This window comes from Scophthalmus maximus, chromosome 14 (assembly GCF_022379125.1).
Source record: "Scophthalmus maximus strain ysfricsl-2021 chromosome 14, ASM2237912v1, whole genome shotgun sequence".
Classification (NCBI taxonomy): Eukaryota; Metazoa; Chordata; class Actinopteri; order Pleuronectiformes; family Scophthalmidae; genus Scophthalmus; species Scophthalmus maximus.
In genome coordinates this window covers 11,310,423-11,332,633 of record NC_061528.1, presented here as the reverse complement: position 1 = coordinate 11,332,633, position 22,211 = coordinate 11,310,423, and the positions used below count along the sequence as shown (strand labels likewise).

Here is a 22,211-nt window from a genome sequence, read left to right as displayed (position 1 = left end):
CTTGTACCTAAGGTACCTAGTACTTGCCTGTAAGTTCAGTCAGGAAGTCTGCTCTTAGACTACATGCTTCGGTTGTAGTTATAATGTCATTCCTGTGTCTGGACTCCATGAGGGGATTTATGTTACTGCGGCTCAGGGCAGATGCCCTCAATAACAATATCTCCCCATTAAGTCTAAGCGCCAAAGACTCTATCAAGACTTTGTCATCACATATAATCTGTAAAATCTGTAATAAACAATCATTCTTCATTCTCTTCTCTGTCCTGATTGAAGTGAAGTGAAGTGACTGCAGCTGTCCTAATGCAAACTGCAGCAATCAAAAAAAAATTTAAAAAAAAGTTGAATACAAGTTATATATATATACTAGCTGAAAGTCTTGGCCTCTGTACGAAAATCTAAACACTGTACTTTTGTGTTCTCATTCAGATAGACCTTCATTTCATGAAGAAGATCCCGGCGGGTGCTGAAGCCTGCAACGTGTTAGTGGGAGAGCTGGAATTTCTGAACAAACCCGTGGTGGCGTTCGTTCGCCTTTCACCAGCGGTTCTGCTCAACGGTCTGGCTGAAGTCCCCATCACCACAAGGTCACTGCGGGCGGATACTGTACATCTGCTCAAAGTATCTCTCATTAACCCTGCTGATTAATGCCGGCGACTAATGCCCTTACAGTACAGTCAATGTGTAGATATGGTGGTTGAGTTTGAAAGAAAATGATCCGCTTTTGCCTTCAGGTTTCTGTTCATTCTCTTGGGACCGTTGGGTAGAGGGCTTCAGTATCACGAGATTGGAAGGTCCATTGCAACACTCATGACAGACGAGGTAAGGATTCCTTCAAGAGAACCCTATTACCAGTCAGCATCATCTGCTGGGGTTCATTTATGCATAAATGTTAACAAGGAGAGGGTGAAGTGGTTTGAATGTTGAAGTCAGATCTTATGAAGGCACTTTGCAGAGATTCACGGACCTCCAGGATTCAAACAAATCCCTGAAATGATGGAACATTCCCAAGTATGAGACACAAAGCTTGTTTGCGCTCATTTCCTCATGTCATCCATCACCACTGAGGAAAAGATGGACTTTGACAGACCTTATCATACACTCTTTGGTACGAGGAGATTTGAGGAATACGATTTGAGACTATTTAAGTTTGTGTGGAATGTAATGCATGTTTACATGGGGTTTAGTTGACGGGAGACACTAAACCCCATCAATTCTGATAGAAGTCGGCAAACATCCCATTCGTTTAATTTACCTCCGTTTCTGTGAACCAAACTGCAATAAGAGGGGTTTGTGACGGGACTGAATTCAAGAGCCCACCACGCATTTCGGTTTCCAGGTTTTCCATGATGTCGCCTATAAAGCTAAAGACCGGAATGATCTGATCGCTGGGATCGATGAGTTCCTCGATCAAGTGACAGTCCTGCCCCCAGGAGAGTGGGACCCGTCCATACGGATAGAGCCACCGAAAAATGTACCGTCTCAGGTCAGTACTACTTTGTCCAGCTGCTCATCTTCTTTTCTTCTTGTTCAGTTCATTTCTATAACACAGAATTTATACTTTTAACTTGTTTGTTAAAACAGGAGAAGAGGAAGAAAAGTAACATTTTGCCCAACGGTATGGTTGAAGGTGATGAGGAAGAGGAACTCGGTGGCCATGGTGGTCCAGAGCTGCAACGCACAGGAAGGTACAGTAGGGGAGTCACAGAGGGAAGGGCAATGTGCAAATGTGTCCTTATCTAACGAGTATTGGAAAGTCTTTATTCAGAGAAAAAGTAAATAGAACTGACTCACTGACGGAGCCTGTACTCACAACATTCACTACTTTGTTTAAAATTGAAGAACTAATAATGATTAATATTAATATTGATATTTTACTCTCAATATTTAGAGTTATTCCTTGAGTGTTGATAAAAGTGATGTCAAGTTTCTCATATGAATATATTCATGTTGGCATTTGGCTCTAAGTATTGTGTGGAATAAAGACATTTTAAGTTCTTTTGACAGGTTTTTCACAAACATTGAAAATCCCACTTTCTACAAACTGCATGCTGTGAAGCTCACCCTCTGTTTCTGGGTTAACTTGGTCTGTAGTACCAGTAGTAGTCATAGAGTGGTTTCCATAGAAACATCCCACTGCTCTATTTGCAACCATACTTTTCTGTTACAAGGAATAATCACATAAGTGGAACAATGCGATGGAAGGAAAATTAAGGAATCAGAAAATCATAAAGGAGTAACTTGATTTTTTAATGAACAATTTTAAAGAGTCAGTTATTCTTTTGAAACTGGAATTATTGCAATTGAATAAGCAACATGAGTGTCTCTTAATGTTCCCAGGTGGTTTGGCGGCCTCTTCCTGGACATCAAGCGAAAGGCACCCAGCTACCTGTCTGACTACACTGATGCCTTCAGTTTGCAGTGTGTGGCCTCTTTCTTGTTCCTCTACTGTGCCTGCATGTCCCCTGTCATCACCTTCGGAGGACTACTGGGCGAGGCAACGGAAGGACGCATAGTAAAGCACCTGCTCCTTCCTCCAAATGTTAACACAATTGCGGTTGAGTACGACAGCGAATTTGAAGAAAACACTTTTACCCAGTAATCTTTCTGTCCTTGTTCCATTTCCCAGAGTGCAATTGAGTCGCTGTTCGGAGCCTCGCTGACTGGAATAGCCTATTCCCTATTTGCCGGGCAGCCCCTCACCATTCTGGGCAGCACGGGGCCGGTGCTTGTATTCGAAAAGATACTGTTCAAATTCTGCAAGTATGTTTGATTTCATGCGACCGGATATATAAATATATATATATCATCTCACTAATGACCAGTGCCTTTGGATTATTGCGTCATTTTGTGATTACGTGTATAATGTGCATCAGCCTGCTGTAGGATGAGTTCTGTCAAAATATCTCGCAAACATCTGGCCTCCTATGGTGATGTTGCACTTGTACAGACAACAGGTCATTTCATTTCATTGTGATAATGACTTCCTCCAATCTGCTACATTGCAAACAGTAAATGATCAATGTATGATGTGGTTTATATCAGTAATGTCCCACAATGATTTTTTTCCCCTTTTCTTTTATCTCCACAAAGGGAGTACGGCTTATCCTATCTGTCACTGCGAACGTGTATCGGTCTGTGGACGGCTTTCCTCTGTATTTTGCTGGTGGCCACAGATGCCAGTTCCCTCGTCTGTTACATCACGCGGTTCACAGAGGAAGCCTTCGCCTCCCTCATATGCATCATCTTTATCTACGAGGCCTTGGAGAAACTTTTCCACTTGGGTGAACACTTTCCCTTTAACAAGAACAACAACCTGGACAAACTGAGCATGTACTCGTATGTGCACACTTCTTAAGACAGAGGGTTATTATTTGATTTAAAGTATTAAAAAAACAAACACTAATTACTCAGAACATTTCTTAGAGGTACAGTTAATCCTTGACAGATAAGGGATTATTTATTCACCCAGATGTTCAATGCGCTTCCACAGATGTTCGTGTGTTGAGCCCTCTGACCCCACCAATGGCACCCTGAAGTTCTGGGAGAATAACAACATCACTGCCTCAGAAATCTACTGGGAGGCGTTGGAGGTTAAGGTACTACCCATGACAATTTTGTATCAAAGACAACAACAAACAGATTTACAAAAATAGTAGAGTAAACTCTTAGTCATATTCAAACTGTTTTGAATATACATACAACAGAGGGAATTATTAAATTACACAAAGACAGACTGAAAAGGTTTTTCCACCTTAAAGTGGCCTGCTCTCCCAGATGGAGGAAGCTGGACAGAGGAGATTAAGGGCATGTGGGCTGGATTATATTGGATTACTCATCGCAAATCACTCTAAAAGCACATTTATTGTACTTTAAGTTTTTTTCTTTTTTGTATGGACATGGATGCTCATAAACCCCTTTTATGTTGAAGCCTTGAATCATCTGCTAATGCTGTTTTATTGCTAATCATATGATAATCTTGAGTAACTGCCCTCTCTACAGGCCTGTATTGAAAAGCAAGGCGAGTTTGTGGGCAGCGCCTGTGGCCCGCATGGACCCTATGTTCCTGACGTCCTCTTCTGGTGTGTCCTCCTCTTTTTTTCGACCGTCTTCATGTCCGCCTTCCTTAAGGAGTTCAAGTTCAGCAATTACTTCCCTACAAAGGTACTGTGCGTCCTCCATTATCTTCACATTAGTGTGCTTGATGTTTCTTTCTCTGCCAAAAAGAGCTGTGCAAGCATGGTGCAGTGGTGCACTCTAGTGGCCTAATGTGGGTACTGCGTGATATAAAAAAAAATGGGAATTGAGGAGTCCTGTTCCCTGCAACCTTTTTATTTGAGTTTACATTGGTTGAAACAAATGAAAAACTTTATGATTGAAAGTATTTAACATTAAAAATGTCATCTCTATCAGGTGAGGGCCATCATCAGTGACTTTGCTGTTTTCTTCACCATCCTTACGATGGTGTTAGTCGACTATGCCTTAGGGATTCCCTCCCCAAAGCTGAAGGTTCCCAGTGTGTTTAAGGTAAGAAATTGTTCATCAGATTTTATAAATACAATGCTAAGATATTTTTTTCAATACGCTTCTACTTGTGTCAAACAAACTACAATCATTTGTTTTATTTTAATCAGCCAACCAGGGATGATCGAGGTTGGTTCATTAACCCGCTGGGGCCCAACCCCTGGTGGACGGCAGTCATTACACTGTTCCCGGCTCTGCTTTGCACCATCCTCATTTTTATGGACCAGCAGATCACTGCTGTGATCATCAACAGGAAGGAGCACAAACTCAAGGTACAGCCCAAGATGTTCAGCCAGAGTTTGTCTCAGCCACACTAGTGAGGTGGCTTGTATAGACGTGCTGAAAGTGCATCCGAATCACCTTCAGCTTTACGCGCTGCCCCCCCCCCCCCCCCCCTCCAGAAAGGCTGCGGGTACCACTTGGACCTGTTCATGGTCGGTTTGATGCTCGGTGTGTGCTCCCTGATGGGTCTGCCGTGGTTCGTAGCAGCCACCGTCCTCTCCATCTCCCACGTCAACAGCCTGAAGCTTGAGTCGGAGTGCTCGGCTCCCGGCGAGCAGCCCAAGTTCCTCGGCATCAGAGAGCAACGCTTCACTGGCCTCATGATCTTCACCCTCATGGGCTGCTCTGTCTTCATGACATCTGTGCTGAAGGTCGGTCACGTTCTTTTGTATCAGTTGTCTGTTTTGATGTAATTGGACTGTACATGTCTGTTATTTTTCTTTAAGACGATTAACATTGTTGCTTTTATTGTTCTTCAGTTCATTCCTATGCCGGTGTTGTACGGAGTCTTCCTTTACATGGGAGCATCTTCTCTCCGAGGCATTCAGGTAAATGATTTGAGTTTCAGTGTATTTAATGCAGCCCCCCCCCCCCTTTTTCTCACCTTTTACTGTTTCACTACTGTACATGAGGAAAAACAAGCATGCAACAATGTGATCGCCTGTGGATTATAATATTAAATGTAATTAAAGGATGTTGACAGTTTTTATCTACTGAATTTTGTTCACCCCAAAAAACAATGATCTGCACAACACATGCATAAGAACCTGCACTGGATTTTATCCTAAGATCTGTGATTATATTTGTGGTTGAGATTAGATAAAGATCTGGTCTGTTTTGCTAACGTGAAGACTCTTCTGCTAGATAATCTGCGCAGACTGTTAATTCCCTCCAAACCACGATCGGGAATCGCCTCCGTATTGTCTGGTTGCCCAGATAAGAAGTGTTAATTGGCCACTAGTGTGTTCTCAGCATTTACAGAGCACCTGACCGTTATTTAATTGCCCTGTTTACTTCTTATTTTCCTCAATGTTGAGTGCTTTCTATTCTTGGTTGAGAAAATTATATTTAAATCGCGACATAAATAAGCTTATCTGGAGATCCAGTCTGTTGGAGCAGCACATCCCGCGAACACACCGGCAACTTTTACTTGTAGATTGTTGGACGTTGGATTTTCTCCATAAGCCATGAGCTTGGTGTTTATTAGAACCATTTATAATAATTTCTCCTCTGCAGTTCTTTGACCGCCTGAGACTGTTTGGTATGCCAGCCAAGCACCAGCCAGACTTCATCTATCTGCGACACGTGCCCCTGAGGAAGGTGCACCTGTTCACCATCATCCAGCTCAGCTGTTTGGTTCTGCTCTGGGTCATCAAGACCTCCAAGGCTGCCATTGTGTTTCCTATGATGGTGTGTAAACAGTCCAATTATACAACCTGTAGGCCCGTCTTTCATTAGACGCACAAGTGTTAACAGGGCTTAGTGTGTGAGTGCAGGTCAGCTATTCAGCTCATCTATTGTGTGATCAATATAGGAGTTGTCCGACAAAATAATGTAAACACTTTGAAATGACATGGTCAGAATCACATTAGTTTCTCAGTGTTGGTTCAATTTTTTTTTTCTTTTCTATTCTTTAATCTTTGATCAAATAGACATGGATATAGTCAATTCTGCAGGTTTTTTGTTTACCATTGCACCTGCCAAAAATAAATTTGACATCTTTATCTCATGATATTTTGAAATGTGCTGGCTGTCAAACATATTTCAACTTTCCCAAAAATAACAAATGAAATGTACAGAGCCTCATATTCACAATGTATTGCATGGAAAAAAAGATATGAAGCCTTTCAGAAGCTATTTAAAGTCGTGTGTAGCTCACCTAACGAGACATATCCACGACCTTTTAAAAATCGTAAAAACGAACTCAAATCTCGTTTGTTGGTGTGAAATATTTGAAATATTCTTGGCACTGCAATTATAGTGATTTGAATTCAAAAAATACAATAAAATCTAAGCATATAATGACAAAATCTATCTTATATATCCCCCACATAACTTTTCTTTATGCTACACTAATGCACCAATTCCTGTAAAAAACATGAAAAGTTAGAGGTAGATTGACAAGGAAACATTTTCCCAGCACATGGTTATATTTCTGTCTGCATAACGCGCTTTTCAGCATTGCGTGTTTCCATGCTACCACTGCTGCCCACATCCCCTTGACCTAAATGTAACTCCATCTACATCCTCAGAATAGCATCCACCTCCATTAACACGTGTGATTTGTGTGGATTCAGCTGTTTTGATGCCGTGTGTCAATCCTGCAGGTGTTAGCTCTCGTGTTCATCAGGAAGCTGATGGACTGTATCTTCACAAAGCGAGAGCTGAGCTGGCTGGATGACCTCATGCCAGAGAGCAAGAAGAAGAAGCTCGAGGACACCGACGAGGTGTTGTCGCTGTCACAGACGACGCACTTTTTTTCGCCACAACAGGCCAGGCAATGTTAATTTCCTTTTATTGATATTCACATGCATTTACACTCAGTTTCATTCAATCTTCAGGAGGAGGAGGAGCAGAGCATACTGGCAGAAGATGAGGGAGTAGTGCAAGTGCCATTAGAAGGGTACAAGTATGTCACCTTACATGTGTAAAGTTTTAAAAGTAAATTTCAACAGTTTCCTAATTCCATTCAATGTGCAATAAATTTTACTTTGTAAATGTGTATATTATGATCTGGCTTCTTTTTCCACAGAGGAATACCTGTCATTAACATCACAGATGAAATGTCAAAAGGTTCCTTTGGAAACACTTGGAATGCCAACAGCTAAGACATTTGAGAAGGAATCGAGATTTTCAGCACATGTAGGGTAAGACTTTTTGCCCTGTGGAAAAAATACAAAATGTGCAAACAGTTATTGCTGGCACAGAAGAACAAAAAAGATACAATTGGTTGTTGTATATGTTACAAAAGTAACATCCCTCTGACCAAAATACAGGCAACTTCCACTAATATACAACCCCCCAAAAAAAGAAACACCAAAACCTGCGTGGGCACTAATAAGTTAAACATTTGAAGGAAATATTGCAATTATTTGTCCGCAAGGTTGGCTGCCATGTTCCCATTAATTATTTGGCTTCATGTTCTAATGGCATGTGTGCTTCATATTTATCTCTGGCAGTTTGCATAAATCTTTCTTGGAAGTATAAAGAAAAATGTCCACTAACAATAATAAAAACTCAGATGAAACAACTCACTATTATGCATATTTAAATGTTCTGAATCCATGTCTATTTAATGCACTGAAGAAGTCCAACATGCTGTAGATTACCTACTTAGTTCGTCAGGTCCACCCATCTTGATATACACACACATGTTTATGTTGTGGTTGTTGTAGTTTTAAAGGAACATGCTTAGGGTTTTTGCTTTCTTGTTGAAAATAAATGAAACCATCGATATCACTCTAATGTCCATGCAGTTTATGAAGCTCTCAGCAGCAGCCAGTCAGCTTACCTTAGCACAAAGACTGCAAACACTGGATGACAGTTAAGCCTGGCTCTGTGCAAGGGTATAAAGATTATACAATGTGTTTTTTCTTTCTTTTATTTAATCCTTTTTTACTGTCATATTACCAAAGTAACATTTTCAACATAGTACTTTTACTAGTAATGCAGTATTGCCATTGTGTGAAACCATCCAATTGCACATTTATCTTTTCTTTCTGTCCAGTTTACCACACTATTTCCCCACCGAAATGAGAGAGCAACATGAGAAACGCGAGGTGAAGAAGATGAAGGAAAGCGTTGTGAGTCTTTAGTCACTGTCCCATCTGTGTGTGAACTGTGTACTGCCGATTATAAATCCGTCAAGTGTAAGTTTTGTAAATCTACGTACGTGTTATCTGATGTGTCAAACATATTCTGCCTGTTCATGAACCTGTGAAAAATCTACTGTATAATTTTCTTGTGTAATTTTTTCCAAATTTAGACACTGTATTGCTTCACTGAATATGAAAAGGTTGGTCTTGCTGAGAGAGGTTGGTGTTGTTTTAAAATGTTTGTCATATACTTTATATTTTGAGAAACCACCGTACCACCATAACCTTGGCTTCTTCATCTATCTATGTAATGATTCCCTTTAATTCTCAAATCTTCAGGTTTTCTCTCGACATTGAATATGATGTGAAATTAAATATGAAGATCTCTATATCTTATAAACCCAAGATCACTAACCACATAGAAGCTTTCTAAAAAGTCCTACATAATTGTGTACTAAATCCAATTGCATTAAGAAGCCTGCAAAGTCTGATGTGTGTTTATGGGACCTTTTTGATGACTGTGACTAGCAAGCCTAGAGAGAGCGAGCATTTAGAAAAGGACAGTACACTGTACATCCTTTCAGAACCAAATACAAAAGTGCTTTTTGGGTAAAATATCTATAGTCCAATATTTATATGAGAAAATTATTTATCTATATTTATTTTGTGGAATAAAAGAAATATGTTTGCTGCAGAATACATTGTAGCCTAACAGTGAATTACAGTATTTTGCTTCCTGGTGTCAATGTATTGCTTATTTTGTAAATGAAAATATATATAATCTCACTTTGTGTTTTAAAGTCGGTATGAAGTTTGGTTTGTCCTAAATTAAGACGCTTTTTCATTAAAATTACATTGACTATATATATATAGTCAATGTATTTTGGATTTAATAAATTTATATGACACTTGTTTTTCTTGTTATTGTCTAATATACTACTTTATAATCAGGGCACAAAACACAAATGTAATGAATGAATAACTAATAACATTACTCATGATTCAATGGATGAATTTATTCGGGCTATATCATGAATTTCTGTTGGTCAAATCACTGTTTGATTGCTCATCATTTAATGATAATTGATTTTTATTTCATACATTAAGTGCCACTGATTGGCTCCTGGCCTTAACTAGCAGCAGCGTTAGCATCATGGCTAACTCAATGCCAGCAGCATGGCTATTGTCCAAAGCAGAAAACAACCATGAATCTCCCAGTTTGAACACATAACCCAGAGTTTAATGTCTGGTAGTGTTAATACGTTGGCTGGCTGTGTTATTTACTGATCTAGAAGAAAAAAGGCTAAATGCATGTTGTTTTTCCCGATGCAGCTTTTGTTTCTCCGCCAACTTGATTCTTTTTTTCTCTTGCGAGGTTGAGTTGTTTTTGTCACTTCAGTTATTCCACCGTCTGCAATTTCCATCACTGGGGATAGATAGCGGGAGAACTATATTCTCTTCCTGTTTTAGTTACGCTGTAAGTGACGGTTTCGGGTCACCATTTTTCCGCAAACTGCGTCTCGGTGGCCAAGAGAATAACATGGTGAAATCAGGGCTGATGGCGGACCAATATAAGTGTGGATGGTGTCGTTTTTTGATCGTCATTACATTGTGCAATCAGGTTTATCATGATATGACAAGTTTAAGCCAGATAAAAGTACTTATTTGCTAATTAGTATCATGTAATAACTATTTTCAAAGGGACACAAGTCATCAAGGCAAATGGTAAGTAACAGTGATCTTTTAAGGAGTAATGTAAAAGTAACGAGGTTCACCTCATCTGTCTTATTTGAGTAGTCAAGTCAAATTTATTTATACAGCCCAATATCACAAATCGATAAATCAAAAAATGAAAACTCACTCACTCACCCGATCGAGTTAATTGCAGCAATTGGATTCCAGCTAATTCGATGGCATATAGACATTACATCGATTTTGCTGACACTTTTGTCCAAAGCGACCTACAATAATTGGTTACACATCAGAGGTAGGCAGGAAGCATTAAGGGCCTTGCCTAGGGGTCGGTCAGCGGTGTAACCCACTAAGCTATACCAGCTGCTATATAGAGAGATATTGTATGAAGTAACTGTGAGTTAACCATCATTAACAATCATTAAGTTCAGTTTAATTATTTCATATCAATTCCATCAATTGCATATGTGATTTGAATAAAATGTTACTCAAAGACTTTTCCCTGTCAATCAGTAACCAGTATCTGTCAAACCACATCACGTCAGTTGAGCTGTCAAATGACAAGGTGGGTGCACATGTGATCGCACATGGCGGCGACACGCTGCAGAACCTGCTTCGGGAATGGCATGAGGGAAACATCCAGTGTCTCCAGGCAGAATTGCCCATTTGTTACCCTCGGGGATTTGACCTAGACTAGTGAGGGCCTGGTTCCTGCAATCAACAGATGGTTTGATGATCTGCGGATGACAGCTGAGAGATGTGGCACATCCCTAAGCGTGTCAAGCTGCTGGCTCGCGTGAATGATCGTTGATAGTGCCAGGAGGAACTCAGGAGCGGCGACCCGCGTCATTGTTCCCAATGAGTCCAACTTGAGTGACATAAGTTTCCTTTCTTTCCTTTCCTTGAGCATAACCAGTCAGAGCATCATTGGGAAATCCTTCTCCAGTGCACAGCTGACGGTTGACACCTCATCTTATTATCAGGTAGCAATCCCAAAGCACATTTTCTTCCCGGAGACCAGCTTGTTTATAGGTCTTTGTTCTGCCTCCATAAACGAGAGGATTAATAGAGCGTGACAGAATAAACTGTGGTGCACGCTGTCAAATTCAATTTCTTGGCCAAACATTAACACCAATAGTCATAATAATATTTGATGAAGAGGTAAAAATGTTCTCTGAAACTATTATTGATTAAATTGACCATGTTTTTTTATTTTTTGTTAGTAATTAATAATTCACTGTACATCAACAGGTGGATCCTGTGCCTTAAAAATCATTTTCATGTATTATCTGAAAGAGTGATCCTTGTCAAACCAAGAGGGAACTCGCTGATTGTACACATTTCTTTATTGAAAACTAAATATGCATTATAAGAGAAGGTATGGGGACAAGCTGCATGTGATTATCGAACTTGCAATTTAGATCAATGATGTGATTGTGGATTCTTTTAAAACGTTCATGTCAGAAGGAAGATGAAAATGGCAAAATGTGAAATGTTTAGAAAAGAAATCATGACGTGAATGCTCGATAGAAATTCACCCAGCATTTATGATTGACACACGTTTCAAACATACGGCATTTTGTCAACATTTCCTGAAAGCTGACAGAGCTTCTTATGATGGGAATTTAATAGCATGACCAAGGAAAGGGCTGATACACACTGTGAAACAATTGATGGCACATAGTCAGTTGGGAATGGTTGCCTAATGTGTGGAGCTGGTGAGTCTAATCTCTTCTGCCTCTGCCAGTCTTCAGCCAGGACACAAACTCCTTGGCCGCCTTGTCCTGCAGGTAGGAGCTCACGTCACTGGTGTAGGTGCCGTCTGCATGGCGTCTAAATAGACTCCTGTAGACACAGATACATTAAGATGATTCAACATGTAACCGTGGCACTAAGGGTTAAATAATTGTCGGAGAAGGTTGATTTGATCTGACATCACACCAAGACATATTACAGTATAGATTATTGATGCAATCAAAGCCAGACTTTCTCAATATATCACAATGTTGACATTTGAAATAATTCAAATTATGCACCAGATTGAAGAGATTCAGTAATAAATGAGGACAAACTCACCCGTTTCTCTTTGAGTTCTTTAGCCACTGGACAAAGTCTTGTGCTCTTCTCGTCTCCAGGTATTTACTGTAGTCGTTTGAAAATGTCCCCTCTGAGTGTCGCTTCATGTTTGGGAGCTCAATCGGTTCGGTCATCAGGGAGTTTTCAGTCAGTAACCTGAGAAAGAGTTGTTGAATCGACTGAGCTGAGCAGGACACAAACACTCCTCTTCCTGTCATGTGTTTATACCTGCCCCCTTTCCTCTGTCCTCTCTTTCTCTTGTAAGCTCCCTGAGGGGGTTTCTGTTTGCCAAAGTCTTCCCCACACCTGCTCCATTATCCTCATCCACTGATCACTACTCATACATTTCATATCAGTAATCACGACTGTACATTTGGATCTCGTTGATGGTCGCAGATTCAACGAGCCAAAGCAATACTCAGGTACACTTTTGTCATTCATCAATAAGTGCTCCACTTCCTTACAAGCAATAGGTGAAACCACACTAATAATATCATTAAAATGTAACTACAAATAAAGCATTAAATATATTTAATGTATCTTTCCTGTGTTTAATGCACAACAGTAAAAATAATCATCTCAATTAAAATTCCCTAAAGGGGAAATTAAGATTAATTTGGGCAATGCATTCTATAAGCACAAGTCTCTTCTTGTGTTCCTTTAGATGGAACCAATAAAAATAATTAAAATTAAAAAAGCAAAATAGATTTGATGAGCGCTCCCCTGAGACACACAAATTATGTTAGAATAGTTGAAGATCTTTATTGTCACTGTGCAAGAACAATGACATTTTGCAATATCTGGTTTATTGCTACCAAAAATCTAAATCATGAATAAAACTGAATGCTCAGGATGGTGTCATCAATGAGCCAATGAGAAAGAGGAGGGGGGAAAAAAGCAGGAGGATGCTCTTACATGGAGTTTCCATCTGTGTCCTGGTCAGGCACCTGCCAGCTGCTCTGAATGATGATGAGGAGCAGGAGTCCGGCCAAAGTGTTGGCGCTTGTCATCGTATGAGCTTCTGATATACGAGCGAAGACACAGAGGAAAAAAACAAACATTATTAAACAAAAGCATATTAAAATGAAAGTTGGCCTTGACAAGATATTGTGGCTCTCAGAAAAAAAACTCGAAAAAAGAATTCTCACCTGTGCTCCTTTACGTTGAGCGTCTGAAAGAGGGATGGCGAGGTGTGCTGGCTGCTGCCCTTCGTCTTTCTTGGCTCCTGCAGCTGTTTCATGGTCCCCTCTTGATCTGCTCACTCTTATATAGCGGAGCTGAGGAGCGTTCTCTCAGGTGACTCCCTCGTCACACAAATCTCAGCATGTCCTCCGTTTCTCTCAACCCATTAGTCAGCTTCCGTCTCAGTCCACTGAATGTGTTTGACTGTACAAAAAACCCCCATCTGAGTGTTAAAAGCTTCTACTTTAGGTGTCACGATCAAACATGACCCCTAACCCTGACAAATAAATACTGTGTCTAGTGTTTAAACTGCTGCCTCTCATTGACATGAAAACAAAAGCTGCCAGGCGTGTTGATTATTTAGACAAACCATGAGTGCAACATATATTTTCTTACTTTTATCTCATACTCTTTCTTCATAATTTTCATGTTAAAACCTCGGCCGGTTGATGGCTTTATATGTTTAAGTATTACTTCATATGGCCATATCAGGAAACATTTGTTGTTGATTAGGGGGGAGACACATTATACATGTGCGTACAACTTCATTCTTTCCAAGTGTAACGTATGTTCTTACAATAACAATGCATGGAAATCAGTTGAAATCACAAGCACTGTGGTGTCATTCAACCTGCAGACACTGGACTCATTACTGCTCTCTGTATAGAATCATATCAAATGGGGACTTTCACAGCCTCCAGAAACTTTGCCAAATATTTGAACTCAATAGACAGGATCTCAATATGTATTTACTGGTCCGCCATTTCTTTTCTGAAGGAAATCTGAGACCCCAACCCAGACATTTTTTTTCCAAAAATGATTCAGAATTTCAGAGATGCTTGCAAGAGTGACTGCAAGTTTTGGTAGAAACAGCATGAAGCTGGGCGATTGCTCAGCCTTGGCGGAGGTCTGCACTCTCTGAGTGCTCGTTGTCTCTGTATCTTTGATTTACTTCTGAAGACTGACGTAAAGGTGATGCTTACATCCTGAATTCATTGGTAAAATGTCACTGCTTTTCTCTCATACCTTCAGCATCAATAGTGAAATCCTTGCATCATGAACACTGTCTGTCTCTGAAGTTTTGTTGATACCAAGTAAAACCTCATCCGTTCTGTAATGTTTGTATAATAAATTTGAAATGCAGTTTAAATAAAAAGATTGAAAAAACAATGAGGGGGAAAAATTATTTAGACTAAAATATATATTTACTGAGAAAAATAATGAAACTGTTATTATTTCAAAACAATGTTTATTTTACCGTCAATGCAACATGACTACAACACAAATGATACCCCCCCAAAAAAAGACATAAAAACAATCAGGGCAGTGCACTTTAGATATTTTCTGCCGTCTTGACTATAAATCCATGCAATGGCTTTTATATGGTTCACATATTTAAAAAAACAAAGGTTTCATAACTCTTCATAAAAAACACTAATTTGTACAAGCAACAGAATATTCATTGCACATGGAAAAAAAACTTCAACATGTTGTTCAACCTGACACTTCACAATATCAACTCGATACGAAACACTAATCGGAGAACAAAGACACCGTGGTAATCTTCACTATAAATGCTCTCACATTCTTCACATCTACTTGGGATTATGGAGGCATTTCTGCAGGAAGTGACTCATCAGGTTGTACGCGTGACGGTAGGCTGATCCACCGAGGGCATGGTCCTTGTCAGTATACCACTGAAATTAAGATCAAAATCATAATAGTGCATAGGTAAATATTCAGAATTCCTTGTAACGTGATCAAATGACACGCACATTTTAAATCGTTAGAATGTGAATGACAATATGTAATGTGTGAAGCATGTTTTTCTCGCTCTGAAACCCCCCCCCCCCCCCCCCCCCCCCCCCCTTTTTTCTTTTTTTGAAATGAACACCATCAAGGTCAATATTAGTCCCACTTCCCTGAGCCAATATTTACCATGGTCTCGAAGTCCACCTGCTCGTCCACCAGAGCTTTGGAGATCTGCGCTGCCTGCTGGAAATGGACATTGTCTACAGGAAAGACAGTGCGTTCACTACGTGACCGAACATCAAAGTTTCCATCAAGGCGAATGGAGTGTATTTGTTCAAGGCATCGCCGTGTAACCTGGTGCACTGATGAGAAATAGTGCCAGCACAAGGTTTCATTGAAAACTGAACAGAAGAGTGTTTGAATGAAACCTACCATCTGCCGTGCCATGGACCAATAGATAGTCAACAGTTTTGAAGTTTCTTGCTCTGGCCGTCACTGTGGAGTTCTGTTAAAATAAAAGAGGGATTTGAACAGTTAATAACTCCCAGGAAGTTAGAAATGTGCTGTAGTTTGAAAATAATAATCAAAACTGTGGGATGTTTACTGTGTAAGCGTCTGAATTATCTGTAGGCATGCCCATGTAGCGTTCAGTGTACACTGCGTCTGCAAAAGAAAAACAAAACCACATTTTTCAAACTTATTAAAAAAATACAAAAAAAACTTTTTTACTAAAAGTCTGTTTGCAGCTGTCGGATAATAACACTTCAAGTTGCACTGTGGGTAATGTAGTTGCCAAAACGGTTGGCCATTAATCTGTATATATTAATATCAATAACAATGTCACTGAAGAATATATAAAGAGATATAAAGAGCTAATTCTAGGCTAAAACACAATTATCAGTTGCAGGTGACTATATGTAAATGAAAACATAATCTGGAGTATTACATTCCATTTCTACCAATACATCTGCCTTAAGTCCGACACACTGGTCTGTTGACACAGACTGTAGGAAAGATGTCAAAGACAGAATTCAGTGCTCTCAAAATAGACTATGGAAATACATTATATATATTAGTATGCACACATGTACACCCACCATAATATTCCCACTTAGCCACTGGGGCAACTGCAATTCCACACTTGAAGAGTCCAGTTCCAGCACCCAAGGCCATTGAGGTAACATATCCACCATATGACTGAAAATCAGAATTGATGAAATTTTGTTAATTCAAAAGACATTAAATATGTAAATAGGTAAGAATGTGAGAAATACAGAAAGAAGCAAAATACAGTGCAACTTACCCAGCCCCATATTGCTATTCTGTCTTTGTCGATGAAACCCATGTCAATGAATTTCCTATAACACACAAATCAATTATATACGTGGAGATCCACTAACCCAGATATCTACTTTGATAATAAATCACATTTTCTTAAATGATTGGTGCGTGTCACATCATCGAGGTCACGTTACCTCACAGCAGTTATCTGATCTTCCACTTCAAACGTCCCGAGGCGCTTGTAGATGGCGTGCATTATTTCATCACCTTGGTAACCGCTTCCCCTTCCGTCGAAGCTTGCGATGATGATCCCGTGTGTGCTGGAGAGGTGCGCGCCCCAGTTCAGCTTGAAACGATAGTTCACCTTCTGACTACAGGGGCCTCCGTACCTACACGGGACACACAGCAGCCGTATGTATCAGCACACTGACAAATGGTCACTGGATTATATGAGGATGGAAGAAGCACTGAGCAGGGTCGTTCACTTACACATCGATGAGAAGAGGGTATTTTTTAGATTTCTTAAAATTTGGGGGCAGCATCAGTTGATACCACATATCTGTTGGCCAGAAGAAGAAAAGGTTGGGCAATGTCAAGTATTTATTTCAACACTAATCCACCAACGACATTATGTGTTTGATTTGTTTAAAGGGAGGATGTCCCCTTTTAAACATTAAAGATCAAATTTGAAGTAAAACCTAATTTTGAATTTATCAGTGAAGTGGGAAACATGTTGTGTCCAAACAGTTAGGTTTTGTGTCAAAAAACATTTTGTATATTTGTACATAATGACATCCTTATCCAGCAGAATATTGATATGTCTTCAAACATTTCTGGAGGGGGTCGCATGTGCCGTCTCACCAAACCCTGCAACCCTCAGTGTGCCATACTGCATCTTTGGCATTTGGAATTCTGTCAGAATATTTTCTAGGTCCTTGTTGTCTTCAAGGATGGAAATCTCTGAAAAAAAAGAAAAAACATAAAAGAATGATAACTATAGTCATACTAGCATATGTCCATATGTAATCATCACCGGTGGCACCAGACTTTGACACGGAAAAACTGGTTGACTGCAATGAGCTGACTGGATGATGATATGAATGAACTGTAAATATGCAATTGTAATTTAAAAAAATGACATACACATAACTGTCTTGGGTTCATGAAACCTTGTCATTTTGTATGTATACGTACGTGCACCTGGGCCCCGGTTGTCCATGAGTGTGTAGAGGGGCAATCCAGGTCCTGGCCAAAACAAAAAATAGGAAATACAAAGAGCTGATTACATATCAGTCACTTCTGTACGACTTCAACCATGACTATTTTAGCTCAGATTATGGTTCACAGATGCTGCGCACCACAGATTAATTCCCACACATTGACCATGGATGAATCATTGCTCAGGAGCGCGGGGGGGGGGGGGGGGGGGGGGGGGGCACACGTGGTGGTGGGTGTAACTGACCGTAACAGTCCATTCGGTAGTAAGAGGCGTCAGAGCTGAAGTAAGCTGAGTTGTACTGACACCTGTCCGGAAACAGGTCGCAGGTGAGGCACTGAGGGGCAGAGGTGCTGCCTCCAATCATGAGCCTGATGAACAGACGAGCAGAGACCGGCGTCAGTTATGTCCTTCAGTTGGTGCTGCTGCTGTAATATTTTGTACATTTGCTCTCGGCCGTCCTTGCTATTGTTAATTAATCCCAATCAGCTTCGGTTAATGGGTTTAATAGTCCTCCTGGGGTCCATGACCACATTCACATCTTGACATTAATTTGTCAACGAGAAGAAAATTGCTCACTTGTAAAGATTTCTCTTCACAGGTACTCCTTGGTATTCGTTGCTCACAAAATATCTGTGGGAAATAATTTTACACGGGTCAGAAATACACGTATTTCTTTTTCTAATATTCTTTATGGTTTGTGTAGTTAGAAGTGTGTGGTATCATCACTCACATGGCATCTCTTGTTAATTTGGATATGTAGATGACTTCCCACTTCCCTGAGGTAATAGGTGTGGCTTTGCCCTTAACAAAACACCCTGAGTGAATATAATACTCAAAACTAAATACATGATAAAAGTGACTGGATGGACTTTTCTTCTTTCAATAACTTCAACTGAAAATACTCACATTTTTCACATAGTGAATGTGCTTGTAGCCCTGAGGGTCACTCATCACTTTGTAGAAACTGAGGTTATCTTCAGCAAAGAAAAGAGGTAAGGGCACATACTGGAAAACAAAACAAAAACAAAAACGGAAGTATTTTATGGCCATGCATCAAATCAAATGCTGAGGAGCAATTAATTACACGGATGGTGATAACATTTTGGAAACTCACGTGGCCGACCCAACCCGTCTTGCTTGTTTGGTCGAATTTCTATAGAGAGTGGAGCCATTAAGACACTATGCTGTTAATGTAATCATTTATATCATTTAAATGGAGACCGGTTAAGATTCCCTGGGCAGACAGGTGACCAGGGAAGTGACAGTTACCTGCTTTTCTCTCCAGCTGCTTCCATCGAAGTCATAGATCTGTACGACCACGTGATTCTGCGTCCTCGTGAGCCACTGCACAGCGACGCGTTCGTCTGTAACCCAGGTCACTGAGCACAAAATGTGATCACTGAGTAAAGACAACAGAAAGTGACAAGGCTTTCACATAAGGCAGACCGTGAAGATATTGTATATTTGCCTCTGCTTTGAACGCGGCGTGATTTTAAGTTACGCTGTAAACTGCAGAATCTACAGACCCAGAAGAAACGGATGCAGGAGCGACCACCTGTGTGCGGCGGGACAGATTCGAGGTATCAACCACAAACAGTTTGACCTTGGTAATGCTCGATCCAGCCTGCAGAAAACACACAAGATACATTCTTGATGAACAATCGAGTGTGTGGAAGATAGATTAAAAGAATAACAGAGAACTGCCAGGAAGGATTCAAATATACTTCAAATAAACACTGACTGTCAGTGTAAAGTATAACATCTGATCTCTTAACTCATATTTTGCCTGTCAATAAGTACAGCCCACCTTCGGGTATGGAACAGACACTGTTTGAGGATATTGCTCGGATCCAAACCAAGAGAACTCCACTTTGTGAACTTCTGTGTCATTAAACTCCAGATAAGCCAGGAACTTTGCAGTTGACGACCACCATATTGCCCCGTTTGATGCGAACACTTCCTCTGAAATTGTTAAGAGGAAAAAACAACCACTTAAAAAAAATCTTTAAGAAAAAATGCGCAGCTCTGAAATAATAAATGTTACCTACCCTCATATACCCAGTCGGGGACACCATTAAGGATCTCATTCTTTTTCCCATTGTGAGTCACTTGCACAGCTTCAGCGCCGACGTCGGCTTTGAAAAAAATGTTGAAGTCTGAGACGTAAGCCTGCGAAACACAACGTAGTTTCAGTTGTTGATGACTTTATCTCCAAATACATATCAAATACGTACTGAGATTTGTTAACTTACATATGTGTGTCCTGTTGGGGCCCAGGTGAAGTACTGCACAACAGTTGGAAGAGTCACAGGCGTAACAAATGTTCTGCAATGACATACGTGCAAACGTTCTCACGTCTCTGTCAATTTTTGAGGATTAGAATTTCTCAATTCCTGCTTTTTAAGAGTGAAGCCATCACAGTAAAACATGGGCTACTCACGATCTCTCCCTGTCATAGATGGAGTAGGAGGCCGTGTATGAATGTCTCCATTTCTGTTGGAGGTTAAAGCAGAAATCTTGTTTTCAGGCCTTTGTAATCATCATTGCTCAGATCAAGCTGGAGGCGACAATGACAGGGAACGACTAGAAGAGAAAAGGTTTCGCTTTAAACCGACATACAAAGATCACTGAAGGACATTCACACGTTTCTGACCTTCGTGTAATTGCTTTCCAAGGCGATGTATTTGTAATCACCGGACAGCATGTAATTCGTGGCATCCACTTGGGCCTACAGTGAAAAGGATTGTGGCAAAATAAGCATAAAGTGTTATTCAGCTTTGATACAATTGAGCTCCTTGTTGCAAATTTGGCAAATTCAAAAAAAAAAATCTAAAATTACAAAGGTTGAGTTGCTCAAATATATGGACTGCTCCTTCGTTTCGGCGTTGTGGAGAAAGACATTCCCGTCCCCCGTTTTATGCAGGTACTCCGCATCTGCAGGTTGGAAGAGCGACAAATACGCACGTGAGAGACACAACGCGAGGAATCGTACGTTTTCCAAACGACAAACCGCTGGCATAATGGAGGAGTCACCTGAAATCCAATACAAATCGTAGGATCTCCACCGTATGGAGTCGTTGAAGTAATCCTCGAAGGAGTACGGCCTTTTGTTGCCATCGTGCTCTGAAAGGATGCGCACGCCTCATTAATGCAGGACCACAGACTGTCGCTCATAACAGTGTCAGAGACTAGGCTGGCAAAGTTTTGCTGTGAAATTGGAAATACAATAAATGTATAAAAAACCGTCACACGGTGGCGCTGTTTGCAACATCCAGCAGTGACACTGACGATAGACATAAATCATATTATGATTTCCTGTTCTGTCACTTAAGCAAAAGTGATAACTAAGAAATGTACACATTTAAGCAGCAAAAAAAATTATGATTTTATAATATATATATATAGTATATAATAATACTTGAAATGTATCAGTCATGCACAGAAACATAGTTTGGCCATTGTATGGGGGTCATTGTCACAGAGGGAGAAACGAGGAGACTTGCTGCTGTAATAAACTGCCGGGATCGTTATGATGGTGATGACGACAGCCGCCCCCACGGCCCCCCACAGCACTTTGCTGCAGCCCTGCGGACACACACACACACACACACACACACACCATGTCACACACCTCGAGCTGCAGGTTTCCATTCGGCAACACATTGATTTCTCTCTTTCAAAGGGGGGGAAAAAAAATGAGCCTCCCGTTCCCAACAGGAGGCGACCCACCATTGAGCAAATAACTTTTTGGAGTGTCAAAAACTCTTTTTTTAACCAAATGATGCGGGACACATTACTGACCATGATGCAGACGGAGTCCTGCTGCAGAGCCCAAGTGTCCAGAGATCCTCAGAGATCGGCGAAGTGCGAGGTGACGTCGTGGACGCGCAGCCCAGTTGACATACTCTCTCTCTCACACACACACACACACACACACACACACACACAATGACTGTGAAGTTAATGTGGCAATACAAGAAAACACCTCTTCCTTCTTGCCCGCAGCATTCCTGAGCAGAGCCCGACTCGGAGAGGAGTTCAGGAGAAGTCCGCAGCAGCAGCAGCCCGAGACTCTCCAAGAGCGCACGAGTGGCTGGTCTGTAGGAAGTGGCTCCTCTCGCCACTCGGCAAACCTCCCAGTTCAACTCTCATGTCGCCGACCGAGACAAACCTTGAGTGAAGATAATTAAGAGGGGGACTTTTTTATTATTGTATAAGAAATAATAATAAAAGCCAAAGTGGATACTTTTGACACTTTAGGATTCATGTGTGTGTGTGTGTGTGTGTGTGTGACAATCAGATCACTGGTCTATTCTAAGAGCGGAAACAAAAAACCTCTTTAAAAGAATAAAAACTACTTCTATAAATAGGCCTGACTGGCTCAGTAGCCG

The 22,211-nt window shown here is 40.6% G+C and overlaps 3 protein-coding genes across 6 annotated transcripts in view; 1 reads left to right on the top strand and 2 right to left on the bottom strand.

The window, feature by feature from the left end:
* Positions 1 to 9,525, top strand: part of LOC118282981 (sodium-driven chloride bicarbonate exchanger) — a 28,072-nt gene extending 18,547 nt beyond the window's left edge. For 3 of the 4 annotated variants that reach the window (XM_047337400.1, XM_035604589.2, XM_047337398.1), the window contains 18 exons: positions 427 to 584; positions 732 to 819; positions 1,337 to 1,483; positions 1,582 to 1,685; positions 2,338 to 2,512; positions 2,627 to 2,760; positions 3,091 to 3,336; positions 3,491 to 3,596; positions 4,000 to 4,161; positions 4,411 to 4,524; positions 4,632 to 4,793; positions 4,923 to 5,174; positions 5,283 to 5,351; positions 6,040 to 6,213; positions 7,131 to 7,250; positions 7,365 to 7,432; positions 7,556 to 7,670; positions 8,531 to 9,525. In XM_047337400.1, the coding sequence (XP_047193356.1) occupies positions 427 to 584; positions 732 to 819; positions 1,337 to 1,483; positions 1,582 to 1,685; positions 2,338 to 2,512; positions 2,627 to 2,760; positions 3,091 to 3,336; positions 3,491 to 3,596; positions 4,000 to 4,161; positions 4,411 to 4,524; positions 4,632 to 4,793; positions 4,923 to 5,174; positions 5,283 to 5,351; positions 6,040 to 6,213; positions 7,131 to 7,250; positions 7,365 to 7,432; positions 7,556 to 7,631 (2,355 nt within the window). In that variant the 3' untranslated portion in view covers positions 7,632 to 7,670; positions 8,531 to 9,525. Of the gene's footprint in view, positions 1 to 426; positions 585 to 731; positions 820 to 1,336; positions 1,484 to 1,581; positions 1,686 to 2,337; positions 2,513 to 2,626; positions 2,761 to 3,090; positions 3,337 to 3,490; positions 3,597 to 3,999; positions 4,162 to 4,410; positions 4,525 to 4,631; positions 4,794 to 4,922; positions 5,175 to 5,282; positions 5,352 to 6,039; positions 6,214 to 7,130; positions 7,251 to 7,364; positions 7,433 to 7,555; positions 7,671 to 8,530 lie in introns of those variants that run through there. The other variant, XM_047337399.1, reaches the window with a different exon arrangement.
* Positions 9,526 to 11,638: 2,113 nt separating this feature from the next.
* On the bottom strand, positions 11,639 to 13,676 carry gcgb (glucagon b). Its single transcript, XM_035603806.1, has 4 exons — positions 13,535 to 13,676; positions 13,302 to 13,407; positions 12,387 to 12,542; positions 11,639 to 12,155 (listed from the first exon to the last, which is right to left on the bottom strand). The coding sequence occupies exons 2-4, from the start codon at positions 13,394 to 13,396 to the stop codon at positions 12,035 to 12,037; spliced, it is 372 nt and encodes a 123-aa protein (XP_035459699.1). The 5' UTR covers positions 13,397 to 13,407; positions 13,535 to 13,676; the 3' UTR covers positions 11,639 to 12,034.
* Positions 13,677 to 14,800: 1,124 nt separating this feature from the next.
* LOC118320502 (fibroblast activation protein, alpha) lies at positions 14,801 to 22,028 on the bottom strand. Its single transcript, XM_035651353.2, has 26 exons — positions 21,622 to 22,028; positions 21,324 to 21,405; positions 20,854 to 20,943; positions 20,660 to 20,754; positions 20,474 to 20,548; positions 20,261 to 20,313; positions 20,073 to 20,145; positions 19,869 to 19,989; positions 19,628 to 19,782; positions 19,347 to 19,444; positions 19,090 to 19,219; positions 18,935 to 18,973; positions 18,727 to 18,825; positions 18,551 to 18,621; positions 18,397 to 18,450; positions 18,064 to 18,188; positions 17,796 to 17,846; positions 17,463 to 17,561; positions 17,091 to 17,160; positions 16,796 to 16,990; positions 16,624 to 16,678; positions 16,418 to 16,517; positions 15,925 to 15,983; positions 15,753 to 15,825; positions 15,507 to 15,580; positions 14,801 to 15,265 (listed from the first exon to the last, which is right to left on the bottom strand). The coding sequence occupies exons 1-26, from the start codon at positions 21,622 to 21,624 to the stop codon at positions 15,164 to 15,166; spliced, it is 2,241 nt and encodes a 746-aa protein (XP_035507246.2). The 5' UTR covers positions 21,625 to 22,028; the 3' UTR covers positions 14,801 to 15,163.
* Between the last annotated feature and the right edge of the window lie 183 nt (positions 22,029 to 22,211).